This window comes from Callorhinus ursinus, unplaced genomic scaffold (genome assembly GCF_003265705.2).
Source record: "Callorhinus ursinus isolate GAN/ISIS: 27379988/994484 unplaced genomic scaffold, GSC_fseal_2.0 scaffold28, whole genome shotgun sequence".
Classification (NCBI taxonomy): Eukaryota; Metazoa; Chordata; class Mammalia; order Carnivora; family Otariidae; genus Callorhinus; species Callorhinus ursinus.
The window spans coordinates 9756074-9782490 of NW_027397090.1; the positions used below are offsets into that span (position 1 = coordinate 9756074).

The 26417-nt window shown below is 40.7% G+C and overlaps 1 protein-coding gene across 10 annotated transcripts in view; it reads right to left on the reverse strand.

The window, feature by feature from the left end:
* Positions 1-26417, reverse strand: part of TJP2 (tight junction protein 2) — a 117539-nt gene continuing 91122 nt past the window's right edge. For 6 of the 10 annotated variants that reach the window (XM_073878102.1, XM_073878103.1, XM_025891674.2 and 3 more), the window contains 16 exons: positions 25149-25257; positions 24915-25048; positions 23352-23418; positions 22414-22564; positions 18195-18303; positions 15966-16176; positions 15050-15237; positions 14516-14611; positions 13841-13920; positions 13253-13463; positions 7555-7655; positions 6123-6335; positions 4854-4964; positions 3365-3694; positions 2181-2266; positions 1-976 (listed from right to left, as the gene is read on the reverse strand). In XM_073878102.1, coding sequence (XP_073734203.1) covers positions 811-976; positions 2181-2266; positions 3365-3694; positions 4854-4964; positions 6123-6335; positions 7555-7655; positions 13253-13463; positions 13841-13920; positions 14516-14611; positions 15050-15237; positions 15966-16176; positions 18195-18303; positions 22414-22564; positions 23352-23418; positions 24915-25048; positions 25149-25257 — 2363 coding nt within the window. In that variant the 3' untranslated portion in view covers positions 1-810. The remainder of the gene's footprint in view (positions 977-2180; positions 2267-3364; positions 3695-4853; positions 4965-6122; positions 6336-7554; positions 7656-13252; positions 13464-13840; positions 13921-14515; positions 14612-15049; positions 15238-15965; positions 16177-18194; positions 18304-22413; positions 22565-23351; positions 23419-24914; positions 25049-25148; positions 25258-26417) is intronic. The other 4 variants (XM_073878106.1, XM_025891676.2, XM_025891675.2 and 1 more) reach the window with 3 other exon arrangements.

Sequence of the window (26417 nt, forward strand, 5' to 3'; positions counted from 1 at the left end):
TTATTGATTGCAATATCCTTTTTATTAAATTATAAAACTGTAGTCAACTCACACACTTTTGGAAATACGGTTTTTCGAAGTATCTGCTTTTGTGGAGCACATGGTTTTAAAGGAACAAAAAATTTCTATACCAATTTCTTGGTCTTCAAGCTATTTAGCACTGGTATCTGAACCCCTAGTATAGCTACTATATATACAGTCAGATTTTATGGAAAATATTACAAAGACAAATGCCTTGAAAAGATGACACAGTACAGAGAAAACCATAGCTCATAAGCTGGTAAAAAACTTTAGTCAAAATGTTTTAGTCCATTATGGCTTTGCATTAAGCTTCAGAGGAAGAAAATTTAAGACACTTCTCATCAAAGGCACTTAGAATTGTAATATTTCTTTGAATTTAGTTTGAGTCCAACAGTATTTTAATTCCTTTTCCACATTCTGTCTCTCACTGAAACAGTCCTCTAAGTCAGACATTGATGAGGGAAAATAGTTAACACTTCTTAATATACATGTTAAAAATATGCAAACGAATTAATACAGAATTTGGTCCACTGAAACAAGTAACAGGATCAGACTGTAGTGTTTTTCTTAATTCTGAGCAAAAGGTCATAAACTCCCGAGACCCAGTTCCACAGAGCCTTCAGTCCTTAATTTGCATTGGCTGCCCCCAGGCTCCCCTTGAGGGGACGGGAGTTCAGGTCCCACATCTCCACAGTGCGTTTTCACTAGAAAGAACCATCCCGTGGCTCAGTGGGAGCACTGCTCTGAAGCGGTGGCCGCGGAGAGACAGAACAGTCGGTTTGCAGTCCTCTACAATTCCGTGTCACGGTACCGGGAAGGCTGGCTGTAATAACCGCGCTTTGAGTGTTCTGACAGCTGCTGGCGGTATTCTTCCTCTTCAGCGTCACTGCTGTAACTTCCTCTGGGATCCTGGTAGAGTCTGGAAGGACCTTTCTGGGGCTCAGGTGGCCTGGAACTAACAAAGTGAGAGTGTTAAATGCATCACAGCTCATCCAGGGCTTCTGACTGCCCCGTGGAAGTGCGGCCACGTGCCCAGGACTGATTGCAAACCTCTGAGACACACACCACACTCTGCTGACAGACCAGGGCCACTTTTGGCCCTGCTGCAGGTTCATCGTCAGGGAGTAACAGGTTAAGGCCAGTGCCCACGTGGGCAGTGAGTGAGGAAGCCAGCCCTGTGCTCCCTGAGCTAAGTATTCCCCCATTGGACAGAGGGTGCCTTCCCCACCCGTGTCTTTGGCTACAAGCTCATCCAGCAGAGTGACTTCTCTTCTAGTTTCAGTCAACTAGGGGCCCCCTGGTTGGCTGTACCACGGTTCAATTGTTAAAGAAGAAATTTGCCTCTAGTTTTCTAATGCTGTAAAACTAAACTCTAGCTTCCAGTCAGATTGGCCACAAGAAAATGTGACTTTTTTTTTTTTTCCTATTCTCAGAAGCAGGACAATCCAGTATTAAAACCTCAACAGAAAGACACTGCCATAATTCCTAATGCTTATGTAGCATTTTAAATATAAAGCATCTTACCAACACTGGTCAACTGATTGTCACCTTTCCTTCAGACTGCAGTTCAGCACAAGTGGCCTGACTTTGCTATGTGATGCAAAGGAGTTAAGGAGCTTGACTAAGAGCCAGAATATACTGAATAAGAGCCGCAATTAGTATCTAAACCCAGGAATTTTGCTCATGTGCTATCCCAATACAGTTTAGCATATCTGTGCTTCAGTGTGTCAAAGGGGACTAATTTGAAATGTAGTGATTATACTTTGTCAGTTTTACTTACTATGAAATTTTGGCTCTATAATCTTTACAATTAAATTTGACTGAATAAGGGGGCGCCTGAGTGGTGCAGTTGGTTAAGCGCCTGACTCTTAGTTTCGGCTCAGGTCGTGATCTCAGGTTCCTAGGATTAAGCCCTGTGTCTGGCACAGTGCTCAGTGTGGAGTTTGCTTGAGATTCTCTCTCCCTCTCCCTCTGCCCCTCCTGCTTGTGCTCTCTCTCTCTCTCTCTTAAGTAAATCTTTAAAATTTTTTTGGACTCAATAAGGTAAATAGTTGGCCAGGAAAAAAAATCGTCTTGTTACACTGAAAAGTAGGCGAAGAAATTCTTTCTCAGGAGTCCAGGCCCCCTTTTTAGACCTAATACTGCTGAGCAGCCCTTACCTTGTGTGCTGGGAAAGGCCAGGGTCTGGCTTGTGTGTTTTGATTGGAACTGCATAGATATCAGGATGCTTCTGAGCAATTTCAATCTGTAGTAATTACAGGGAAAAAAAAAAGAACAAGAGGGAAAGAATGAATGATTGCTGGGTCGCTTGCTGGTTTCTTGCTGGTCCCACTTTCCAATCCTATTTTAAATAGAGGAGGAAAAACAGAAGCAACTCTCTAGTTTTTATGGTTGTATGTGATTGCCTAGTATTACATGTCAAATAAGAAAAATGTTTAAAAGCAATGAAATTCTGCCACATGCTGCTACAACAAGGACAAAATACTGTATGATTCCATTTAAATGGGGTTCCTAAGTAGTCAAATTCATGCAGACAGTAGTATGGTGATTACCAGGGACGGGGGAGGGGCTGATGGGGAGGTTCAATGAGGAGGGATGAAAAAGTTCTGGAGATGGATGGTGATGAGGATTGGAGAACATTGTAAATGTACTTAATATCACTGAACACTTAAAAAATAGTTAAAATGGAAAAAAATGGTTAAAATGGTAAATGTTATGTATATTTTACAGCCAAAACAAACAGAAAAAGAAAAATGCTCAGAAGCACTGCTGCTGTTGTGACAGTCTTAAATGAAGAAAACCTCCCATATTCACTGGGCAGAGTATGTTCCATGAGTCTTTACTTACGTTCTTCTTTGACTTGTGAAACGTTAGATGTGTATATGGTACAAAAATTCAAACAGTATCAAAAAGTACAATCTATGGGCCTTTCATTTTAGCATTCAAGGTTTGCTTGGTTTCTATCGCAAATCTGGGAGCAAATTAAAATTCAGCTACCAAACAAATACAACAAATGTTCTAAGGAAAAATAGCTTGAGAGAGGCACTGATTTTCTTGTCCTACTTCCCCATTCCAGGACCTGACCTAAAGTTCTGAGGTATGAAAAGCAGAATCTTTTTCACCTATACTCTTAGGCTTTCTTGATTAGAAGAAAGAGGGACACAGTGATAGCTGGTCATCTGCAAATGATATACACACAGCACGTGCCTGTGGGATTGGGCACGTGAACATCCTCTTCGTGTCTTTACCAGGGAAAAAAGGACTGCAAATCATTATATGAAATGAAACTGAGCATTTTTACTCTTGACATGCTAAGGCAATCTCGTGGTTTAAAAACAATTACCCTTGCATTCTGTGCTTCTTGGAGCTCTTGCATTCTCTGTAATCTTGCCTTGTGATCCATCTTCTCAAATATTTTTACTTTGCCCAGGACAGACTTGGGAGTGCCTTCTTGCTCCTCACTGCCCTCTCCCACCTCCTCACACTCTGGGGGAGGGACAGGAGTGGAGGGCTTCAGTATAGACTTTCCAAAGGCAGGTTTTGCTGCAACAGGAGGGGGATAACCTTTGGTAGATGCCCCAGAAACTTCATTACCAGCAGCGGCTGAAGGGCTTGACTTATATTCATGGGATCTGGAGAAGTCAAAGGATTCTTCTCTGTTCTGGGTTTTGGCCTGCAGAGAACAATGAATATATTTTTACCTTGGGCTTTCTGATTATTTTCAAATCTGTATTAGTGATTTAATACACTCCCATTTCCTGATCAGTTTCCAGAGATGGTCAACAAATACCATTCTGACAAGAAATCAAATACTGTAGGACAAACAGCCACTGGTTGGGCATCCTGAGCCCTACCTTGCTTCCTACAAAAAAGTATTAAGAGCTCTAGGAAACCAGGAGGGTGTTGGGGAAGGGCTGGGAGGCCTGCAAGTGTAGAAGCAGATCAGACCTCTTTTTGTACTAGAGGAGATTAAGATTAGTATCTTGGAGAAGACCTCAGAACAAGTCAGGGGGATTCAGGATCGAAGAGTGGGGTCCTGAGTTCACATACCAAGGGTGCATGCCCTAGCCCAGAGGGAAGGCCTCTGTCCAGCCATGAATGAAACTTCAATCCTAGGCCTGCTTGTACATTTTCAGTGATATATTTTATGAGGTCACTATTTCTGACAGCTCACATAATCAGTGATTACTTTCTTCCTATCTAAAGTATTGAGTTAAATGGAGAAATCTTATTGGGTTATTAGGGAAAGCCTCCATTTATAGATTAGATTCAGAAAGGGGGTCAAAAATCATATGACATACACCATGTGTTCTTATTATTGATTCTGTTCTGAGTAATGATTTAATTTAAAAATAAATTAAGCTGTCCTCATAATGAGAGACATCATAAACAGTGGTGGTGATTGTTTTCTATAATAAATCACCAGTAGGGATTTTCTGGTATCTCTAAATCAGACGGTGGGCAGAAAACTCTAACTGAAAAAGAAAAACAGATTCTGAGATCGGTGCTTCTGGACATTCAGTATTTGTCAAACTTTTATTCTTGCTAAAAGAAAATTTTAAGTAAAAAATAAATGAATAAGTAAATAAATAAATAAAATACCAACAGTTCTAAAACTGTATGCTCCCCTAAAACTGCCTTTCCTTCTTTTCACTCTTCCCTAATTTTGGGGTTCACCCAAAACAAACCAAGAGACATGTTTTAATACCAAAAGAGTGAGCCAAAACCATAATTCAACACCATCTCATTGTGTGTGTTCTTCCTGTCTATGCAGGAAGCTGTCGGGTATTTGCTTATTCTTCCTCCCCATCGTGGGCTTCCCAGCCACATACCTTAGGTGGTTCTGGCTTGAATGCTGGGGGTGGGCTACTGTCCCTAAGTTGATCTCTGCTAGCAGCCCTCCTCATCTGAGCTCGTGGCTCTGGGCTGGGCTTCCTTATGCTCTACAAGACATAAAGATTCATTCACAACAAGAAGATCCCAGCAAAAAGAAGAGAACACTCATCTGCTTTGCTGGACTTCTGCCAAGTTGCAAGAATTCAGAAGTTGAGGTTCACAACTTGCGTAAATTAGGATACTGACCCAGTGCTTCTTTACTGAAAAGGCAGATATCAGCATATTCCCATTAGCAAATGCTTGAGATTTTTTTTTTAACTAGCATCCATTGTAGTAGTCTCTTCCTTTAAAATAATCCCCCCCAAAGTCCTCCTGAAGTCTAAAATCTCTTTTATCACTTACAGCTGTTAATATTTTTAAGCATAAGCTCATCTCCCTGTAGCTATTAGGGAGTTTATTCTTTATAACTTGTCCACTGGTATATACTAATTTTTTGGCCTTGGTGGGTTTTATCCCCCATTCAGCTTATTTTTTGGTACTTCTGTTTCATAAAGAGTAAAGCTATTCCCCAAAATGAGCTGCCTTGCTAAAGAGAAGTCCACAAGAATAATTATTCAAATATAGGGATAACCTCATCTACATTATCCTAGTATTCTCTGAGGTGTAACTACTAATTGGTCCTAACTTAGTGCCTGTTGACACGATCTCTCGGATCACAGAAGCGGTCTGTTCACTGTTGGAACGATCAGATGTATATTTGATCATAAACTCTATTAAAAAATTGAAGTACAAGAGAAAGGGAAACTGATGGGGAAATACTCAGGAGTTTTGGCAAGATTAGAAAGGTTAAAGGTAGGATAGATAAGAAAAAGCAAGGATACCTAAAAGTACAAAGAAACCTAATCAAAGGTTACAAGTAAATACAACAAAATTGTATTTAAAAATAATGTTCCACTTGTAATTTGACAGCTGGCACATAAAGCTGTTGAGTGAATTCATCATGCTCGAGAACAACAGTGTGATGAGTGCTGATCACTTAACCTCTCCCAGCACGTCGTTCCTGGCTGGCTTTCCCATGGACCACAAATGCTATCGTACAGGCATTGACTTGGAATCAGAAACCCCCTAAAAGTCATCTGTTCCAACTCTAAGGAATACCTTCCACAGCACCCTGAATAAACAGTTGTCCAGAAGAATTCAAGTGAAACAGCAGAAACTCCTTTTCCTGCTCATGGCCTCACAGCCTGTGGCCTGCCTCGCCTCACCTCCTCATGCTGCACCGGCTCCGAGGAGCGGGTGATGGAAGACACCAGTGGCTCCTCAGCTGGCTCATCCAGCTCATTGTCAGTGTAGGCGCCTCCTTCGCCGTCGGTGTCTTCAAAGTCACTGATGAGGCGGCTGTCGCAACTCAGATAGTCTGCGCCCATGGCAGTTAAGTAGGACATGCGGTCTTCAGGGTCATCATCCATCCCTTCCATCTAGAGGAATTTGTTTCGGAGGGTCAGTGGGGTCAACATGGCTCCTGGGAATGGGGACTCAAGAAAATTCCCAAGGGCACAGCCAAGTGACTGAAACTTTGACATGTTCTAGAAAGGGAAGTCATCTTTATTTTCCTTAAATCACTTGGCTTGAGATTGTTAACTTTTTGTGCAGGGATTCAAATTAGGAACCCTCCACCCTATTTACTAACATCCTGTATCCCAATACTGAGCCATGCTTCCTCAGATTGTTGTGCTTCTCTTCAAGACTTTGGGCTCCTTTCAAGCTTTTTCTGCTAATACTGTCTCTTGTAATAATATACACTGCCTGGTGCTGCATACCTCTCCATTCCTCTGCAAGATTCTCAAATCCTTGAGGAAGGAAGCTGTGTCCTGTTCAACCTGTTCTCACAAAGGAGGCTATAGCACAGAACCTCAGCAGGCTATAAGCACTCAGAAGATGCTAGACACCTTGACTAAATATGCAGTTTCCAAAGGGCAAGACTAGGGCTCAACAATCCAATTGGTAATTGAGTCACTTTCGCAACAAAGTCTTCCTCTGACCTCTCACAAACTAGTTTAAATTCAGCTGGACTACAGAATACTAGCACCAAAGCCTTAGAACCACAGGAAATTGTATAATCTCTTTGCTTCCTCCCTTCAGTAGAACTGTGGGTAAACTACCTTCAAGGATGAGAAGCTAGCCAATTTTAAAAGCCTACACAAGGTTCCGAGCACCCTCTTACCAACCTACTCGAATTCTGAATTCCTAGGACACATTCTCCTCCAATCTTCAAATGATTCCAACTCTGCTAGCTTTTCTTTTCTTTTTTTTTAATTAATTTTTAAATATATTCTTCATGACCCTCATCCTCACCTCTCCCTTCCATGCTGACTTTTCCATATCCTTAGTAAGAAAGCTGTGGAGCTCAGCACAAGATCTTGTAAGCTCTGATTAGTGTGCTTGGAATACAACACTAGTTACTACATTAAAAGTAAAGGGAAGTGAATGTAGGGTCACATATATCACATTCTACTTTTCTTTGAAAAGTCCCTTCATTTTATTACTTTTTCAGAGAATTTATAAAATTTCAAACTTGATTAGCACATATGCTGGAATCACTTCAAATGGGCATGGTTTGACTACATTCACTACCCTCCTGAGAAAAGATTCAGAACATGGACTCTCACCTCGTAGCAGAGTATCTATGCCACATACCTTTCCTTCAGAGACCCAAACTGCTTCTCCTTGCTGATGCTGAATTGTGTCCTTCAAACTTCCAAACCAGCTATCATTGGCTGAATTTAGGTTGATAGTAGCTATAGAAATGTAAACAAAAGGTTTGCATCAATTTCCAGAGGAATGTTTATTAAAAATGTTAACCTTACATAATTTTACTCATTTTTGTCATATTTGAATTAAAACTCTGACAAATGCAGGAGAAAGTACACACATATTTGAACAATAAATCCCTTTAGTTGAATGTAATTAAAACCATTACTGGTCTAGCTGCTGGGAGTTTACATTACAGATGAATGTTCTAAAGTTAAAAATGAATTACTTTCTTTTCAGAATGTCTGTTTTTCAGAAAAGCTACCTTTAAAAGGTATGTTTAACAACCGTGTTTTTAGGAGCAAAGAAAACACATCTAAAACAAACCTAAAAGTACTGTATTTTTAAGATCGTTACATAGGCATGGATGTTATAAATAAGAAAAGCATACACAAATTTACTGTTGGATATCTCCAAAAAAAATACTAAAGGTAACATTTAAGTTATATAATTTTGATAGGCTTAAATATTTTAGAATATATATACAGATTAACCAAACTCTACAGGTGTGTATTTAAGGAATATGTATTTTCTACTCAGAACGAAATATACCTTATATAATAGTACTATGGATCAACCAAGCACTTTTCCAAATACCTTACATGGATGAGCTCATTTCTTGTTTATCCAAACCTTAAAAAGTAGGTATTGCTACTGTCCCCATTTTACAGAAGAGAAATTGAGGCACAATATTGAGAGTATCTAGCCCAAGGCCTCACACCAAACAAGTGAAGAAACCTAGATACAAGCTTAGAAGTTTGCTTTTAGAACCTGTGGCCTTAGCCACCATACAGCACAGCCCATCTAAAAACAAATACAGGGACACCTGGGTGGTTCAGATGGTTAAACGTCTGCCTTCGGCTCAGATCATGATCCCGGGGTCCTGGGATCGAGTCCCTCATCGGGATCCCTGCTTCTTGGGGAGCCTGCTTCTCCCTCTGCCTCTCATGAATAAATAAATAAAAATCTTTAAAAATAATAAAAATAAAAACAAATACAAAATACCAACCAAGTAAAACATATGCAGTCATTCTCCAGCAATATGAATTTATGGACCTAACAGGGATAAATTGGTCAAACAAATTGCTCCAGAATAATAAATTAAGTTGGGCCTGGGCGCCTGGGTGGCTCAGTCATTAAGTGTCTGCCTTCGGCTCAGGTCATGATCCCAGGGTCCTGGGATCGAGTCCCACATCGGGCTCCCTGCTCGGCAGGAAGCCTGCTTCTCCCTCTCCCACTCCCCCTGCTTGTGCTCCTGCTCTCTCTCTCTCTCTAATAAATAAATAAAAAATCTTAAAAAAAAGTTGGGCCTAAAATGATCAGACTGCAGGTAAATTAGGATATTTTTTTAAACTGTGTCATAGCCTTTTATTAAAGGATATGGCATTATGTGTAGCGCCCAAAAGAAAACTGGGGCTTGGTAAAAGTTAGGCCCCCTGGTCCATCTGTCCTGAAGTCTGTGTAATGCCACACACACACACGCACACACACACACAGCCAAAAAAGAACCATAAAGCAATTTGTAAACGTTCTAACCCTGACCATGGAAAGTCCTGAATGGGCTTAGAATTTCCTTCATTATCAGTTATTTATAGCATTAGAATAAGCTGATACATTGCACAACTCAAGGAAAATTAACCTTGATTCCTTGGGCTTTTGTATCCTTATCACAGCACTTTGCAAAGTTTTTTTTTTTTAAAGATTTTATTTATTTGACAGAGAGAAAGTGAGAGAAGGAACACAAGCAGAGGAAGTGGGAGAGGGAGAAGCAGGCTTCCTGCTAGGCAGGGAGCCTGATGCGGGGCTCGATCCCAGGACCCTGGAATCATGACCTGAGGCGAAGGCAGATGCTTAACAACTGAGCCACCCAGGCACCCCTGCACTTTGCAAAGATTATTGTGCTCTTGGGTTTTAAAATATGATGCCATAGTATTTAAATATGGAAGTGAGATTTTACACCCCAGAAACAAAATGGGTGGTTTGCAGTAAATGTATACATTAAGCTGCTTTTTGAGCTTTATGTTGGAGTTATTTAAAATGAATATAATCTGTATTTATCGTGAGGAAAACCTAAAGGTAAAAGGGCCATTTATGAAATGTAGACAATATGTTCATGCCTCCTGATACAATGAAGAAGCCATTAAGACCTTACTGAATTCACACTGAATCAAGTACATGGAAAAAAAAGACCAAACCAAACCCTCATAGTAGCTAATTTCTTAAGCTCCCTATAAAGGTAACACAGACTAAGCTGGTACCATCCAATTCATGCACTTGACCTACTTTTAAGACGTGGGTGGCACAACTTGATATTGCCTTCCCTTGCAATCAAGTACCTTTGGTTTACTGTTGGCTTTTGCTCATTAGGTTTTTCAGAATCTTTGACTGTGAGCATTATTAATACGCTATGAGTTAATTCCTGTTGCTCCCAACCTCTGGACTAGGCCTAAATCCCTTGGATAGGCTTAATGCATCTCTCAAACTCCAGACAGTGAAATATCTAAAGAATCTGCACTCAGCCTCTGTCTTGGCTGGGAGCCCTGGGACCCTGAGGGCATCCATTCCCAGCCCCAGCACAAGTATGGTCATTACTCCCTCCCCAGCCAAGGAGGGTGTTGGGAAGTGCCAAGTGCAACAGCAGAAGGTGGTATATATGGCTGGATGGGTAGGGAGAAAGTGGAATGACTGCTGAAGGATACTGGGTTTCTTTTTAGAATGATGAAAACATCCTAAAATTGATTGTGGTGATGGCTGTACAGCTCTGAATATACTAAAAACCACTGAATTGTACACTTTAAATGGGTAAATTATAGGGTATGTAAATTAAATCTCAATAAACCTATTCATGTGGCAGGGACCCCCTCTAAACGAGCAACCATTAACCAAGGTGCTCCAGCCAGAATATAGCACCTTCCATCTGCTTCCTCTGGTTACCAGTCTCTCTATTCCCTTGGGAAACCAAGAACTGGCTACTGCAGTTGGGGTTTTTTCAGCTGGTGCAAGTTTCACTTTTTCCCTCAAACCTTTTCAAAGACTGTATAATGACACAGACTATTTTTTTTTAAATATGTAATACTGAAAGATAATAAAATAGGTTTAATATCACTAATAATCAGTAGCCTTTGTTTAGGACTTACAGAGTCCCAGGACTGAGCTGTAAACATTTCATATTACTGAAACTTGGGGAAGCTGGTAAGGGCGAGAATATCCTGTGGTACTTGAAAAATCCCACAATTTCACATAAATGGTGGCCCTGCTTGGGTTTCTCAGTCCACAGTTCCATTTCATTGGTCCTCAAACCATGAATTGAGTACTTCAGGAATTTCAAGAAAACATGTAATTCAAACCTTATGTTTGAAAAATAACTGTGACAAGCACACACTAAAGCATTCTGTAAGGAAGGGCAGCCTAACATTTTAACTTACAATGATAAAAATTTAACTCGCTTAGGGGCAGATCTCAGAATAAAGCTTCCCTTGTCATCTCCACTTAACGGAGGAGTACCTTGAGTTTGCAAGGGGAGTCATTTTAGTACTGTCATAATTAAATACTCCTCTGCGGGAAACGGGAGCTTCTCGTTCCTGTGCAACAAGGGAAAAATAGGATATTGAGCCTGGGGAGACCACCTGCAACCTGGATTTTGAATTGCTGTATTCATCAGATCAGTTCTATTCTTCCTACTCTTAAGTCAAAAAAAATGTCGTAAGTTTATTTCCCTTCCTGGTATCTCCTATCCTCAGATGAACCCCAAATTCAACTCTTAAGGCAAGCCCCTAGTTGTTCAATGGAATTAAGCAAAGGTGGGTGGAAGGGATGAAGGGGGGTAGGTTTAATATCATAACAATCTTGCAGGTCTTGGTTAAGTGGATGAATTATCTGTTAAATGGAGGAATTACACTCTATGACCCTTTCTGGCATTAAAAAATACATCTGTGCTGTAACATATAGAAAATTGGACACAGAGACACCAGTGTTATCTGGGCTTGGCCATACAGTAGATGTGTGACCTTGTAGAAGTTGCTGGCCTTTCTTACGGTCCAATAAGCAAACATGAAAGGCTGACCACTGTTAGCTACTGCTATAATAAAAATAGTAATAATATTATTACTGTAAGTAGTAGCAGAAGTAAAAACAACAGGAAAGATTATGTATGAATGTATCAAAAACACAAGCTCTTAAGACTCCACATTCACGGGCGCCTGGGTGGCTCAGTTGGTTAAGCGACTGCCTTCGGCTCAGGTCATGATCCTGGAGTCCCGGGATCGAGTCCCACATCGGGCTCCCTCTCAGCAGGGAGTCTGCTTCTCCCTCTGACCCTCTTCCCTCTCATGCTCTCTGTCTCTCATTCTCTCTCTCTCAAAATAAATAAATAAAATCTTTAAAAAAAAAAAAAAAACTCTACATTCACAAAAACCCAGTTTATTACAGACCACTCTCTCCTGTACATTTGGCTAAATTACCTGTCAGTTTCAGCATTTCACCACAGTGGTAAATAGTGTATCTCTTTAACAAGAGAAGCCAGTGACAATAAAACAAGAGTCCAATGTGGACATACATTCATCTACTCGCTCCCTCCCTCCCCAGTGTCAGATATGCTAAAAATGACCTAAGTAGAGGGAGAGCAGCATTGAACTCGGAAGGCTATCATTATCCTAAGGATGTTCTATCCATACAGTGCCTTCATGCTGCTCCCACAAAACTGCTTGACCAAACACTTGATATAAGCCTCCTGATTTATACCACATTCACAGAACTAGTCACATATATAGGTATTGCATATATTCAGGTACTAAACATGCTACATTCTTAGATTATTTTACTTTTATAAGGAATAGCAGCAGTGGGTCTTCATTTCAGGCACTTAAAAAAATTCTATTTGAAATTTTAACCATATACAAAGTAGAGAGAACATGAACTTCCTGTCTACATTACCCAGCTTCCACAACTGTCAACTCTTGGCCAGTCTTGTCTATATCCCCACCCACTCTCCTCACCAAAGATAATTTAAGCAAATGCTAGGCATCATATTAGGTCATCCATAAATATATATTAGGTCATCCATGAATATTTTACTTAGTATACATTTCTAGAAGATAAAGACTATTTTTAAACATAATTACAGTATCATTTATTATCCTAAAAATAAGAGTAATAAATCCTTAATATCATAATACACAGAGTGTTCAAGTTTCTATTTTGGGGACCATTTTAAATAATGAAACCAAGTTCCTACCACTCTGTTAGTGTACACATGCATGGTAAATAGAGAACAGTGACAGAATCTATATAGAGATGTGGGTGCTAGATGGTGCATTGGGCTCAATCACTGGCCTGCAGTCCCACACAAAAATTTGAACCCATCAAAATGACCAATTTTTGCATGTCATGGATCTTTACCATCATTTTCAATCTATAAATGCCATGAGTCTAGTTATCATTTTATAGGATTAGTTTCTTTTCAAAGAGTCATGAATAGGATTTCAGATTACTCTTCTTTGTTCAGATTATTTTCTTATTTCTTCCATTCTTCAATTCTCTATTTCCCACTGTGGAGCAAAGAGACAACATTTTAAATTTCACGTACCTGTAAAAAGATGTGCACAAGTTTTTTTAAGCTTGTTGGCTTGATCGTATAACTTCCGAGAACTTTTGTTGGACGTTGGATTCAACCTCTGTCTCAAGGTTTTGACACCTTGTCTAGAGTCTGGGTTGAAAAAAATCACAATCGGGAACCACTGAGTATAATTCAAGAGGTCCACAGCTTTAGGAGTCACATCCAATAGTGCATGCTTATCCTGTTAGAAATGGGGAAAAGTTATGTAAATGAGTATGTAAAGTCACAGAGCAGCAAAGAGTTTGTCTTAAGGATACATCAGGTAAAACTTGTCAGTTTAAATCAAAAAGAAAACATTTTCCTCCACATTATGCCCACTTCTGAGTAAATGAATTAACAGGTTATTTGGTATAATGTTGAGAACTCTGAAAAAAACAGTGTATCACTGCCACTGAACATCGACTGGTTTCCACACAATACAACAGCTTACGTTTATATTCATTTTTTTATCATTAACATTTAATAATTATTAAAATACAGATTCTGTTCCAAAAAGGACTGCGGCAAACTGTGACCCAATTCTTTCTGACAACATGGCCTTTAGATGAGCTTCCTCACCTGTTCAATAATTTGCCGCACAGTATTTAATCGCACCACCCCACTGGATTTCTCGGATCCTGCATCTTTTGGTTCTGTTTCTGCAAAAGCAAAAAAACAAAGAGCTAATTAATTTTTTTAGAAATCAGGACCAAAGACTCCAACCCAGCATCAGCAATGATGGAATATCTGACATCAGGAGCCGCCCTGAAGAGACCATGAGAAGGGCCCACACCACCTCTTTAAATGAAATCTAACCATGAGGAAGGAGGCAGTCTGACAGGTGAGACAGGGGCTTGGACTCTGCAAGACAGAAAACAAAGTAGAAAAAAGGAGGATTCTAGAAAGACATAAACAGACTATATACTAAGTATTACTATATCACTGTTAAATTTCCTGGCTGTGATGATGTAGTGTGGTTGTATAGGAGAACAATGTCCTTGTGCCGAGGAGATTCACATGGGTAAAAAATGTTATAATGTCTGCAACTTAATTTCAAACAGTTCAAAAGAAATTTTTTAAATTGTGTAAGTGTCTATGTCTATGGTAGGGGATGTATAAGGCAAACTTTTTGATGGGTGACAGTGACTCCATGTGCAGGGTATATGAGCATTCATTTTTTTTTTTCATTTTTCCTGTGTATTAGATATTTTTCAAAATAAAAATTGGGAGAGAAAAAATCATCAACAGACTTACTAGCAGTTTGGAACAGGTCCGGTAACTCATTTGCCAACTTTTCCAGTGCTATATCTGCTATAGGACCAAATAAGACCACAGGTCTCTTGAAACCAGCTGAAATGAGACAAGAAAGGCCATGGAAACGCATTTCCTCAGCTACTAAGATAAGAAGCAAAAGTATTTTATAGGCTAGTGATAACATGACTAAATGAAATTGTGTTCTCCCTCCCCCAATTCAGCCCCGCTCTTTTCTGAAGAACATGCCTCATTCCTCTCCCCAGGACCAAAAATAACTTTGCTATAGGTAATATATATAAACTTCTGAATGGCAGTATTAAAAACAATAACTGAAGACGTGGAAATACACCGCCATGTAGGAGTCTACACAGCTCCCTTTTTTAAAGTCTTACTTCATGTATGAATATGGTAACACTCTAGCCTGGCTTTGGTTTAAGTAGTATGGTAAGTTTGACCCTATTACAGTCTGAAAATGAAGAAAAACAGGCTCAAAGCCCAGTCAGATCATTTCCTGGCCCCAAATGGCTTTCTCACCTTCTCGCAGCAAAACCCTCTCATAAGCCGGGAACTTGGTGCTAACTGACACAACAGCTGTTAGATCTTCCCGACTCTTCCTTAAGTTTTTCTTCACACCAGATCTCTGGCCACGCATTCTCCAGAAATCTGCTCTGTCCCCAGCATTGTCTCTCTGGGCATTCTGAACGCTGGCCATTTGTTCAGCTCTGAGAGAAGAAACCACAGGTAGTAAATCTCTAAAGCCAGAAAATGCACAAATTAAGTTAAAATTAGCCAAAACCAGTCAGTGTTGTTTATGAACTTGGATTAGAGAAGATGCAGCTTGAGATTGGAAAAAGTCTCACGGAGTGGGAAATGTGGGAACTTTCTTTACCCAGTGGAAGCACAGAAAGGCTGGGTGCACATAAAATCTACCAGAAATAGCTCAGTAACAAAACAATAAATTTGGCTCATTCTGGTAGGCTGGTATACAGTAAACATAACCAAAATCCCTGCCAAAGTACAATTATCTTTCTTACTTTCCCCAGTCAGCCAACTAACAAGTGTTAACTGGGGTGCATAAGCCTCTCCCAAGGCTGAAGGCCAGACAGTGGACAAGCGCAACTTGTCTCTGAGAGCTGTCTCGATACACTCCAGCCACTCTGGCACCTGCTTGTATGCTGTGCGAGGTAGCAGACACTCCATAGCCAACTGTTTAAAACACCAGCCAGGGGCAACAACCAATGACATGATGCTAACAAATACAGCAAACCAGTTGGTGGCTATCTCACAGTCCCAGGCCATTTCTCATGAACCAGAAGTAGGTGATGGGAAAGGACACAAAGACAAATGATGAAGTCATGTGGGGCTTCCTCTCTGAGCAGGAAAGGGACTGTAATTGATTTATGGGGGGAAAGCTTAAGGGAGGTGTATGGGAGTATGTGATCGCAGATACCTGCTTTTGTTGGGGATTAAACCTTTCTCCAATTCATTTCCAATCCTCACAGCCAGCCAGTGGCCCAGCTTGCCATCGTACAGCGTATCTACGACTCGGAAGACCTCCCCTCTGGTGAAGGCCAGGCTCTGTGGGGTTTCCTTCTCACATTCAAAGTGGCTTCTTATAAAAAATGAATCCCCTCTGCCACAAGCCAGGATGTCTCTATACACTGAAAAACAAAAGCATTCTTATATGTTGCAGTCTGCTTAGCCAGAGGTCTCTTCTTGAAGAGTTACCAGCTTCTTCTATTTCTATCACCCTTTTTACTTCTCTTCATTTAATAAGCTCAAGTGGACAGGCCGTATGGGAATCAGGACTCAGACAGGAAGAAGTTAGATTCCATTAGTTGCTGTGATGGTTAATTTTGTGTGTCAACTTGACTGGGCCACAGAGTGCCCAGATATCTGGTCAGACATTCTGTGTGTGTAACTGAGGGTGTTATGGAATGAGATTAACATTTAAATTGGTAGACTGAGTAAAACAGACTGTGCTCCTACTAGGTATTTACCCCAAAGATACAAATGTAGTGAACCGAAGGGGTACGTGCACCCCAATGTTTACAGCAGCAATGTCCACAATAGCCAAACTGTGGAAAGAGCCAAGATGTCCATCAACAGATGAATGGATCAAGATGTGGTGTATATATACAATGGAACGTTATGCAGCCATCAAAAGAACCCAAAATCTTGTCATTTGCAACGACGTGGATGGAACTAGAGGATATTATGCTAAGTGAAATAAGTCAATCAGAGAAAGACAAGTATCATATGATCTCACTGATATGAAGAATTTGAGAAACAAGACAGAGGATCATAGGGGAAGGGAGGGAAACATGAAACAAGACAAAACCTGAGATGGAGACAAACTATAAGAGACTCTTAATCTCAGGAAACAAACTGAGGGTTGCTGGAGTGGTGGGGGCTGGGAGGGATGGGGTGGCTGGGTGATGGATATTGGGGAGGGTATGTGCTATGGTGAGTGCTGTGAATTGTGTAAGACTGTTGAATCACAGATCTGTACCTCTGAAACAAATAATACAATATATGTTTAAAAAAAAAAAAAAGGCGAGAAGATAGTAGGAAGGGAAAAATGAAGGGGGGGAAATTGGAGGAGGAGATGAACCATGAGAAACTATGGCCTCTGAGAAACAAACTGAGGGTTTTAGAGTGGAGGGGGTGGGGGGATGGGTTAGCCCAGTGATGGGTATTTAAGAGGGCATGTACTGAATGGAGCATTGGGTGTTATACGCAAACAATGAATCATGGAACACCGATCAAAAACTAATGATGTAATGTATGGTGATTAACATAACATAATAAAAACAAAAAACAGATTGTGCTCCCTCGTGTGGTGGGCCTTGTCAATCAGTTGAAGGCCTGAATAAAACAGAAAGGTGAACCCTTCTCCAAGTAAGAAAAAAATGAACTCTTCCTGCTTTATGAACTAGGACATCAGCTTTCTTCCTACCTTCCGACTCAAGTGGAAACATCAGGTCTTCCTGGATTGTGAGCTTGCCAGCCTTCAGACTGTGACTACACTATCAGCTCTTCCAGTTGTCAGGCCTCCAGACTTTGACTGGAACCAAATCATTGGCTCTCCTGGGTCTCCAACCTGCCAACTCACCCTGCAGGCCTTGGGACTTGCCAGCCTCCATAATCATGTGAGATAGTTCCTTATAATAAATCTCTGTCTACATATACACACACCCCCTATGGATTCTGTTTCTCTTAGAGAACCCGAATACACTTGCCAATCAGCCTCTGAAGCCGACTGGGAAGATGCTATCAACCCCCATTTTACAGATGAGAACAATGAGGCCTGCAAGGGTGTAGCAACTTGTCAGACTAGTAAGCGTTAATGTGGAAGCTGACCCAAAGATGTGGCCCTGTGCATCTTTCATATGGAAAAGTCAGTACACTCCAGACAATGGTTAAGGATAGATCACTATTCAGAAAAGCAGTTTTATTCCAAATTGACACAACTGGTAAAATTATTTTGGTGCACAGAAAACATTTCTATAGAACATTAAGTGGTATCCAAATTTTCTCCACATACCTGTGACCCAGAAATTGAATGTGAAGATATACTTCAAATTTTTAATACCCAGACTTACCTATTCTGGTCCCAAGATAGCTCTCTCATCCTTCCCCCACTCCCCAAATTAAACTAATGACCAGATTTGCTCACCATCAGCTCGGCTCTGAGCTAAAATGGTCACCATTTCACCTTTGGGGATTTCTAGCAGGTAGAGAACAGCGTCTTCCCGAACCAGCCCTCTGAAATCTTGTGTGTTCACCTGATAGGAAGGTCAAACAGAAAGACAAAACAAAAACAAATAACGAAAAAGAAGTAATTTTTTAAAAGATGCCACCTAAGATTTTTATCTGTTTGCTTTTATCAGGGCCCGCCCAAAGCAAAACCCAGATGTAAGAAAGTCTTTAGTGTCCCAACACAGGCCCTCCCAGTACCTGCTATGGGCCTGGGCAGTGTGCGCATCACCACACCTTCCTGTCTCCCCACACTGCTAACTGTCCCTTAGAAATATGCCATTCCATCAAGGATTTGTCACTGAATCATATTAAAATTCCTTGCTATGTCTGTGTGTCTGTCTCTTCTTGAGTTTCCCTCAGAGGTGGTCAGGGAGGTAATATACAATTATGAAACATAACTATAATGCTATAGGGAGTGGTGGGGTCTTATAGCAAACAGACACGCTGGCCCAGCTTAAGGTATGAACACTTTAAACTGATTCAAAGAAAACCCTGAAAATAAAAATCCAATCTACCTTTCTCCTATAGCTTCTCTCACCTAAAAGGTTTTTAATATGTGTTTATGAAATTGAAGAGCATTAGCCTAATACATAGGCTTATATATTTAAGCTTCTGGCACACACTTATTTCTGGCAAGGAACCACAACATTTATCCCCCACTGACCAAAGAGAGGACACAGTAAATAGCTTTGGAAAGATGTGAGAAAGCAAGTAAAATTGAAATGTGGCACAAAGAAAAAGACATTTTGGAATCTTTGTTCAGTACCTTTAAAACCATTTTATTTTATTTTTTTTAAGACTTTATTTATTTGAGAGAGAGAGAATGAGAGATAGCACGAGAGGGAAAAGCAGACTCCCCGCCGAGCAGGGAGCCTGATGCGGGACTCGATCCTGGGACTCCAGGATCATGACCTGAGCCGAAGGCAGTTGCTCAATCAACTGAGCCACCCAGGCGCCCCTTTAAAACCATTTTAAAACACAGTTACAAATAGTATAACAATTATTTTAAAGTACCTAATATTTTAATAATGAAGTAAAAAGATAAAAAATTCCTATGAAATATTTTTTTCAATCATTGAGGACTATAGAATCCTTTATTGCTGAAAAAAGTCAATAACTGAGCCTAAATTAAGGTTGGAATTTGTGATTAAGTAAAAATAGGCATTAGGTTGACACTTGGTGCTTTTGAAATGAAGTAATTTGTTAAAGCAATCTCATTAACTTTTCCTTTGAAACAATATTTAGCATTTAAGATCTCTCATTCCCATCTCTCTATCCCCCAGTTAGGGATCATCACACTTTAGAATCCAATCCTTTCTTGTGCCATTTATCTATCTACACCTGAATCTGTGTATGGCCACATGTTTTCATATGTACTGTATGTGCTTTTATTTGAAGAAGACAAGGCCATAGGGCTTGAGGGAAGACCTTGAGGGTCCCTTTGTCCATCCTATGGCCATGTGGGACAGACCTTCCATCAAGCCAAAAAATACAATGGTCAAAATTAAGTCACACGTGATAACTACTTAAAAACTTAGAGGAGTTTCTTTCTCTTTTCCATCCCATAAAAGTTTCTGAAAGAGAAGAACGAACCATACCAGGTAAATTATAAGCAAAGAGACAATCAAGCCAAACATGAAAACACACAGACTTCTGCTACTGGTAAGGCATACATCCTGCCACAGCACACTAGTGCATTCGCTCCACTTGTCAGGCTGCCACCTTTACAAAGGGAAGAGCTGCACTTAAAAACCCTCAGCAGAAAAAAGTTATCAGTAAATGTACAGACTTCACCACATACATTCAATCTGGCCATGAAAAGGAACATCGAAACAAATTATAGTTAAAAAGGCCAGGACAGGGGTGCCTGGGTGGCTCAGTTGTTAGGCGTCTGCCTTTGGCTCAGGTCGTGGTCCCAGGGTCCTGGGATAGAGCCCCCATCGGGCTCCCTGCTCCATGGGAGGCCCACTTCTCCCTCTCCCACTGCCCCTGCTTGTGTTCCCTCTCTCGCTGTCAAATTAAAAAAAAAAAAAAAAAAAGGCTATGACAGCACTTTGATACTGGAAGGTTAGGTTGACAGTCCTCTCCAAGAAATACCCTCTTTCATTATCTATTTAGTGGTCTACAGGGGCTAGCCATGTCTTCTGTGATCCTGAAAAGGATTTGGTATCAGCTACAGCTTTTGACTGTAGAGCAGCTTCTCTGCCCCAGTAGGCGAACTCAATATTTTTAAACCCTTTGTAGAACTGAGGGCCCCTTTAACAGAAAATTTATTTACGCCCAAGAACCAGGACCATCTATCTATTGTCCGACTTTCAGATGGGATGGGGGGACAGTTCCCATATTTTTTTCCTTGTCTTTCACCAGAGTAATAACAGGAAACAAGACACGTTTGTAAGTATAAACATTGCATACCATGACTTTTACCCATGGAAATGACTCTCGCCATCTTTAACAAAGTTTGTCAAGCCCGGAGGTGAAGTCACTATTTTTTTCATGGAAATTCAGAAAATCTCTCTTCCTCCAGGATACAAAAATATTTTATCCTTGAACCTTCATAAGCAAAGGCTTCCAAATTCTGACTTCCTACGGCCCCACACTAGTTAGGAAATGATGCTTTTTCTTCTTTGGCATCAGCTCAAGAGTAAATTGGTATGAGCTGGCACTCTGATGGGATTCTTATCAGTAGGCGCTTAGTAAATGATATTTCCTAGGATCATGTGGTACCACGAGGTTCACTCAGATATACTTAGTCTTCTGGGACCCTGACCAGAGCCAGAGGGTCTAGAATGTCACTGGAAAGCTTCAGCAAAGCTCATCATCAAGTTTTGCCCTTCATCTGCTCCAGAAATGAAATCTGAACTACTGCAATGAGGCCAAGAAGGAAAAGGACCACCTATTTTTGTGCTCTGTTGCCTGCTTCCTTGGGAATTGTGCAAGTTTTTTTCTCCCCTCTCCTTTGAACTGAGATGCTTTACCAGACCCCCCCAATAACTCGTAAGAAATGCAAGTTTACAGAAGCAGAAATTCCAGTAAAGACAGTTCCCTAGGAACTGTCTATATTTTTATATAATCACAAGATACTTGACATTCTCAACGTTTATTCAGAAGTCAACGGACAATATATGTATCTCATGAAATGTCAAGGGTGAGTTATTTATTAAGATGTTATTTATTTGAGACAGAGCGAGAGAGAGAGAGCGAGCACAAGGAAGGTGGATGGGCAGAGAGGGAGAGGGAGAAGCAGGCTCCCTCCTGAGCAGAGAGCCCGACGGAGGGGCTCGATCCCAGGACCCTGAGATCATGACCTGAGCCAAAGGCAGATGCTTTACCAACTGAGCCACCCAGGCGCCCCTGTTTGTTTTTCAAAACCAATAGATTATATAAACATACATACTTACAGTATGTATTTCTCATATAAACATACATACAGTTACCTTAATATATGATTAACTGATTAACTGTTCCTGGTCAATTTTAGATGTAAACAACATAGTGAGTGGCAGCAGCTTGTTATTTTCCAATGGCGAGAAGAAAAGACATTGTCCTTCCTATTTTGTGCCAGAAACTCTGCTAAATGCCTTGTGAATGTTATCCATTCTAATCTTCCCAGGGCCCCTACAAGGCAGGTATTCTCATCCCCATTGAACAGATACAGAAACCTGAGTCTCAGGGTTGAACAAGGGTCACAGAACTAATGAGAGGCTGGGACAGGATTCAAGTCTAGAGATCTAAGCCAATACCCACCTTTGTTCAAGTACAGCACATGGCCTTAAGAGTGACAACCAGACAAGGAATCAACAAAAACCAAACATTAGCAAGACCTTTTGGGAGATCCTCCTCCCAGGCCTTAAGTTAGAATCTGTTTTGTTTTTTTTTTTTTGTTAAACAAACTAATAAAAATCTTTGCAAGGGTCTTGAACACTATAAATTCCAACAGACATAGGGATGAGTTTTGGGTTCCAGGACTAAGAAGACAGGGCCCATCTGAGGGAAACAGACCTTACACATGGCATCAACAAACCTGCAACTGGTCTATTTTCACAAGCTAGACTACTTTCTCTTCCCTTTCATAAGACCCCAGAAAACCCCACTCCTTCCCAGTAATGTCTAGAAACAGGGATGGTCTTTCCTACCTTCAGAATCTGGTCCCCTTCTTGAAGGCCTTCTTGTTCTGCCGAGGTACCCTCTTGAATGCCAGCCACAAATATCCCAACGTCATTGCCACCAGCCAGCCGGAGGCCCACGCTGTCTCCCTTCTTAAACCTCACCATTTTGGTGTTGGGACTACAATGAGTTCAGTTTTAGAAAAGAAAGAAGGGAGATTTTTCTTTGTAAAGAGAGAACCAACATTAGCAGTGAAAGATTTAATTTCTTCTATCTGTACAGAGATTTACATGTTAAAAAGTTCTCCTTCTTATCACTTTATCTTTTGGGGGACTGTGAGATGAGTATCAGTAGGCCCACTTAACTGGTTAGTAAGTAACAGATGCTTAAATAAACTCATTCAAGATTGGAAAGCAAATAAAAGGCAGGGTTAGGCCATCTGACTCCCAGTTCAGGATTCTTCCAAAGGAAAGCCTGCTGCCACCACAGCCTCGGTTCAGCAAGACCAGATCCTACTCCAGGAGCTGCTGCTCTTGACCACCACTGAACCAGGGATTCTCATTATCCAGAGCACAGCACTGTGTCATTTCTCCCCTTCCTCCACACACTAGGATCATCAGGATACTGCAGCCCCTACAGAGGCCCTGTGCTAAAGCCGTACTTCACCTATATGGGAGTTACTGATCTGGTAAACTCAAATACTCAGAATCACATTCTGGGAAAGTAGCCAGATAAGTAGATAAGCATTCAAAGCTAACACTACAAAGTTCCCCCAACTCCACATTTTACGTTCCTACAAGTTGTTTCTTTCTCTCTCGTAAACACCAGCAATAGAGGTAGGTTAAAGGTGGCTAAGTATATGCAAAATCATCATCTGTAGTTAAAAAACACCATTCTTCTGGATTTCAGTTAAGGAGACTGAGGTGTGTGGAAGGAGAAAGGAAAAGAGAGAGACTGAAATACATACCCATATATTGCTTCATCTTCAGGACTAGGACGAAGAAAAGTTCTTGGGGCTGCTTTTGGTTGAGGAGCTGTGAATAAAAAAAAAATCTATCATTATCAACCTGGATTAACAGGAGTAAGTCTGTCTCTACAAAGATCATAAAATCCACAAAATTCAAGTCTGTAACCTTATGTTACATATAAGCCATCACATCAACAAAAGTAAGTCTTGAAGTGAAGTTTATTGTTGAGGCATTAGCAGGTACCAATGGTTTCTCAAAATAAGCAGGGTAACAAATGAAACTTCCAAAATGCAAGGTGCACAATCAGATGCAAAAGAGAGTATTTTTATAACTTAAAAACCACATAAATCTGTCTTTTCCATCAACAAATACTTAAGCATGTAAAATCATAATTTTAGGGTGATGGGGCAGGGCTGGGAGATGGGGTGGAGATCAGAGGCAGGAGACAAAAGGACTTCAACTAATCAATTAAGAGAAAATGTGACTGTGACAGGATTAGAAATAGATATATTTGGTCTCTGCCCCCAGTTCCTGATACATAGCTCCTAAAATCCCTGTAATTTCAGGAGTGGTAGGGGTGCCAGAAGCATCTTCAGCTCTCTGCTCTTTGCCTTCAATTCCTGACACAGAACTGTTACATCCCTTGGAACTTCCTGGGTGGTAGAGCACCTTTTGTTCTAAAGAGATAACTCCTAGATAGCCTTGCATGGGGGCTGGTCACCAGAAAGAGCAAGCCATGATTAGAAGCTTGAAACTTTCAGCCTACCTCCCCACCATCTGGGAGGGGACAGGGGTTGGAGACTGAGGTAATCATTGATCACGCATATGACAGAGACTCCATATCTTCATGATTGGTGAACTCATCAAGATACTGGGAAGTGTGGTATGCCTGGAGATGTCCTCTCAGACATGGCAGCTCTGTGCCCCGTGCCCTGTACCTTGCTTCCATTTGGCTGTTCTTCAGTTGTAGCCTTTATAAGAACTGGTAATAGTAAGTAAAGGGCTTTCCTGAGTTCTGTGAGCCAACCTAGCAAATTATCAAACCTGAGTGAGGAGGGGCTTGTGGGATCCCTTTGTTCAGACCTGGTTGGACAAAAGTACAGGCGGCACCTGGGAATTGGGAGTGGTGTCTGAAGTGGAAGCAACTTACTGGACTTCTTACTGGAAGCATCCTTCACCTGCAGGGTCTGCACTAATCCTGGGTAGACAGTGCCAGAACTGAACAGAACAGACAACCAGTTGGTGTCTGGAGAATCTGAGAATTGGTAGCTGAGTAGGGGAAAAAACCCACACATTTGCAGTCAGAAATGTTACGAGCAGAGCAGTTTGGGTAGGGATCAGGGATGACACAAGGACCATAACTATAATCAAATATAACAAAATGTGACCAATCTGTTGGCATATGGAAAGGGCTGTTATTCTTTATGTTTTTTCAGTATTAAAAGACAGAGACTGAAGTCCCTCTTCCATGTATAAGAATGATTTTTTAAAATTTCTCTCTCCTGGCCACCCTCTGGAATTACCAAGAGCACACTTTTGAACACATTTAAAAGGACCCTCACCTGGTGGTTCCTCTTGGTATCTGGGTTCCTTGCTGTTCTCTGTGCCAACCGCAGCTGCAATATCCCCCGTGGACTTGAAGGGAGTGGGTGTGGCGCCCATCCTGGACCATCTGTTCTGCATGTCCTCTCTTGAACTTAAGCACATATCACATTAATGTCTCATAACGTCACCACAAATATGTATGTGTGTATGCTCACGGTGTCACATGTGAGGGGAAGTATACATCATCTTACTTTGGCCTTTCCTTCAGCTTTTCATTTGAGGAATGATAGTCATAATCGGAATACTGCTGCCGTCTCTCCTCTGGAGAAAATGATCGGTTTGACTCTATTTCTGAGATATCTGGTTTCAAAAATAAGAAAAGACTTCTTATTAAAATATTTAAGACCTGTACCAGAAATGATACTATTCTCTGGGTAAGGCAACATGGGAAATGGAAAAGAGGCAGGCAGTAACTGTGCTATTAGTCTAACAGTCTTCCCTTGAAGAAAATCTGAGCCTCTAAAGGGAAAGGCTTCAATGAATCAAGAGGAAGCCAAATTCAGAATTTTATGTTCCTCTTTCGTTACACTTTCCTTCAAAGCTGCTACTGAGGAATCAAAATTCAATTACTGGATCATATACGTATACACTCATTTTTAACCACACAGAACAGTGCTTCTCAAACTTTAATGTGCATATGAATCACCTGGGGTCTTATTAGAATGTAGATGTTCTGGGGCAGGGCCTGCAATTCTGTGATTCCAGCAAGCTCCTAGATGTTCATGCAGCTGGCAGGCTGAGCTCCACACACGGAATAGCAAGGAAGTAACCTATAAGCACCCAGCATGTTGGGATTATTTCTCATGCTCTGTTTTCCGCACTGCACTCATAGCAGTAACCAAATGATTAGACTTTTGATAAAATGGGAGCTAAACTAAGTCTTAAGATTTTATAAAGTAATTCTTTAAAAAATCAACACGTCTGTCTTTAAACTTGAGAACTTAATATTTTCTAAATTCTTCTGCACAAAGGCAGTACTAGGTAATTAGGAAGTATCATGCCTATTTTTTTCATGCCTACCTATTTTTATTGGTAATTTATACATGGTTAAAATGTTACCCCATGTATAATTCATATTCAAGAAATGAATATTGCTTCCTAAGACAAAAGAGGTGATACAGATTGCTTATCAGTGAATACCACAATATTCAGCCACTCTGATGGATTCTTTACTATCTATCTTAGCTATATTCCATATGACCCTCTCTGTTGGAAATATTCATATCTACTTTTTAAAAATCTATAAGAAAGTGCAATAATGAGCAATTTACAAATGGATGTGGTTAGGTCTTTGAACCACTCATACACACATTTTTTACTAATAAGTTTTGTTTTCAGTGGCCTCAGTCCACTGAGGAGTTCATGAGTGCACCTGAATGTCATACTGGAAAACTAATTTCAACAGACGCTTTAACAAGAAAATAACCACTACTTACTGGAATTAAAGTGTTTTTTTTTTT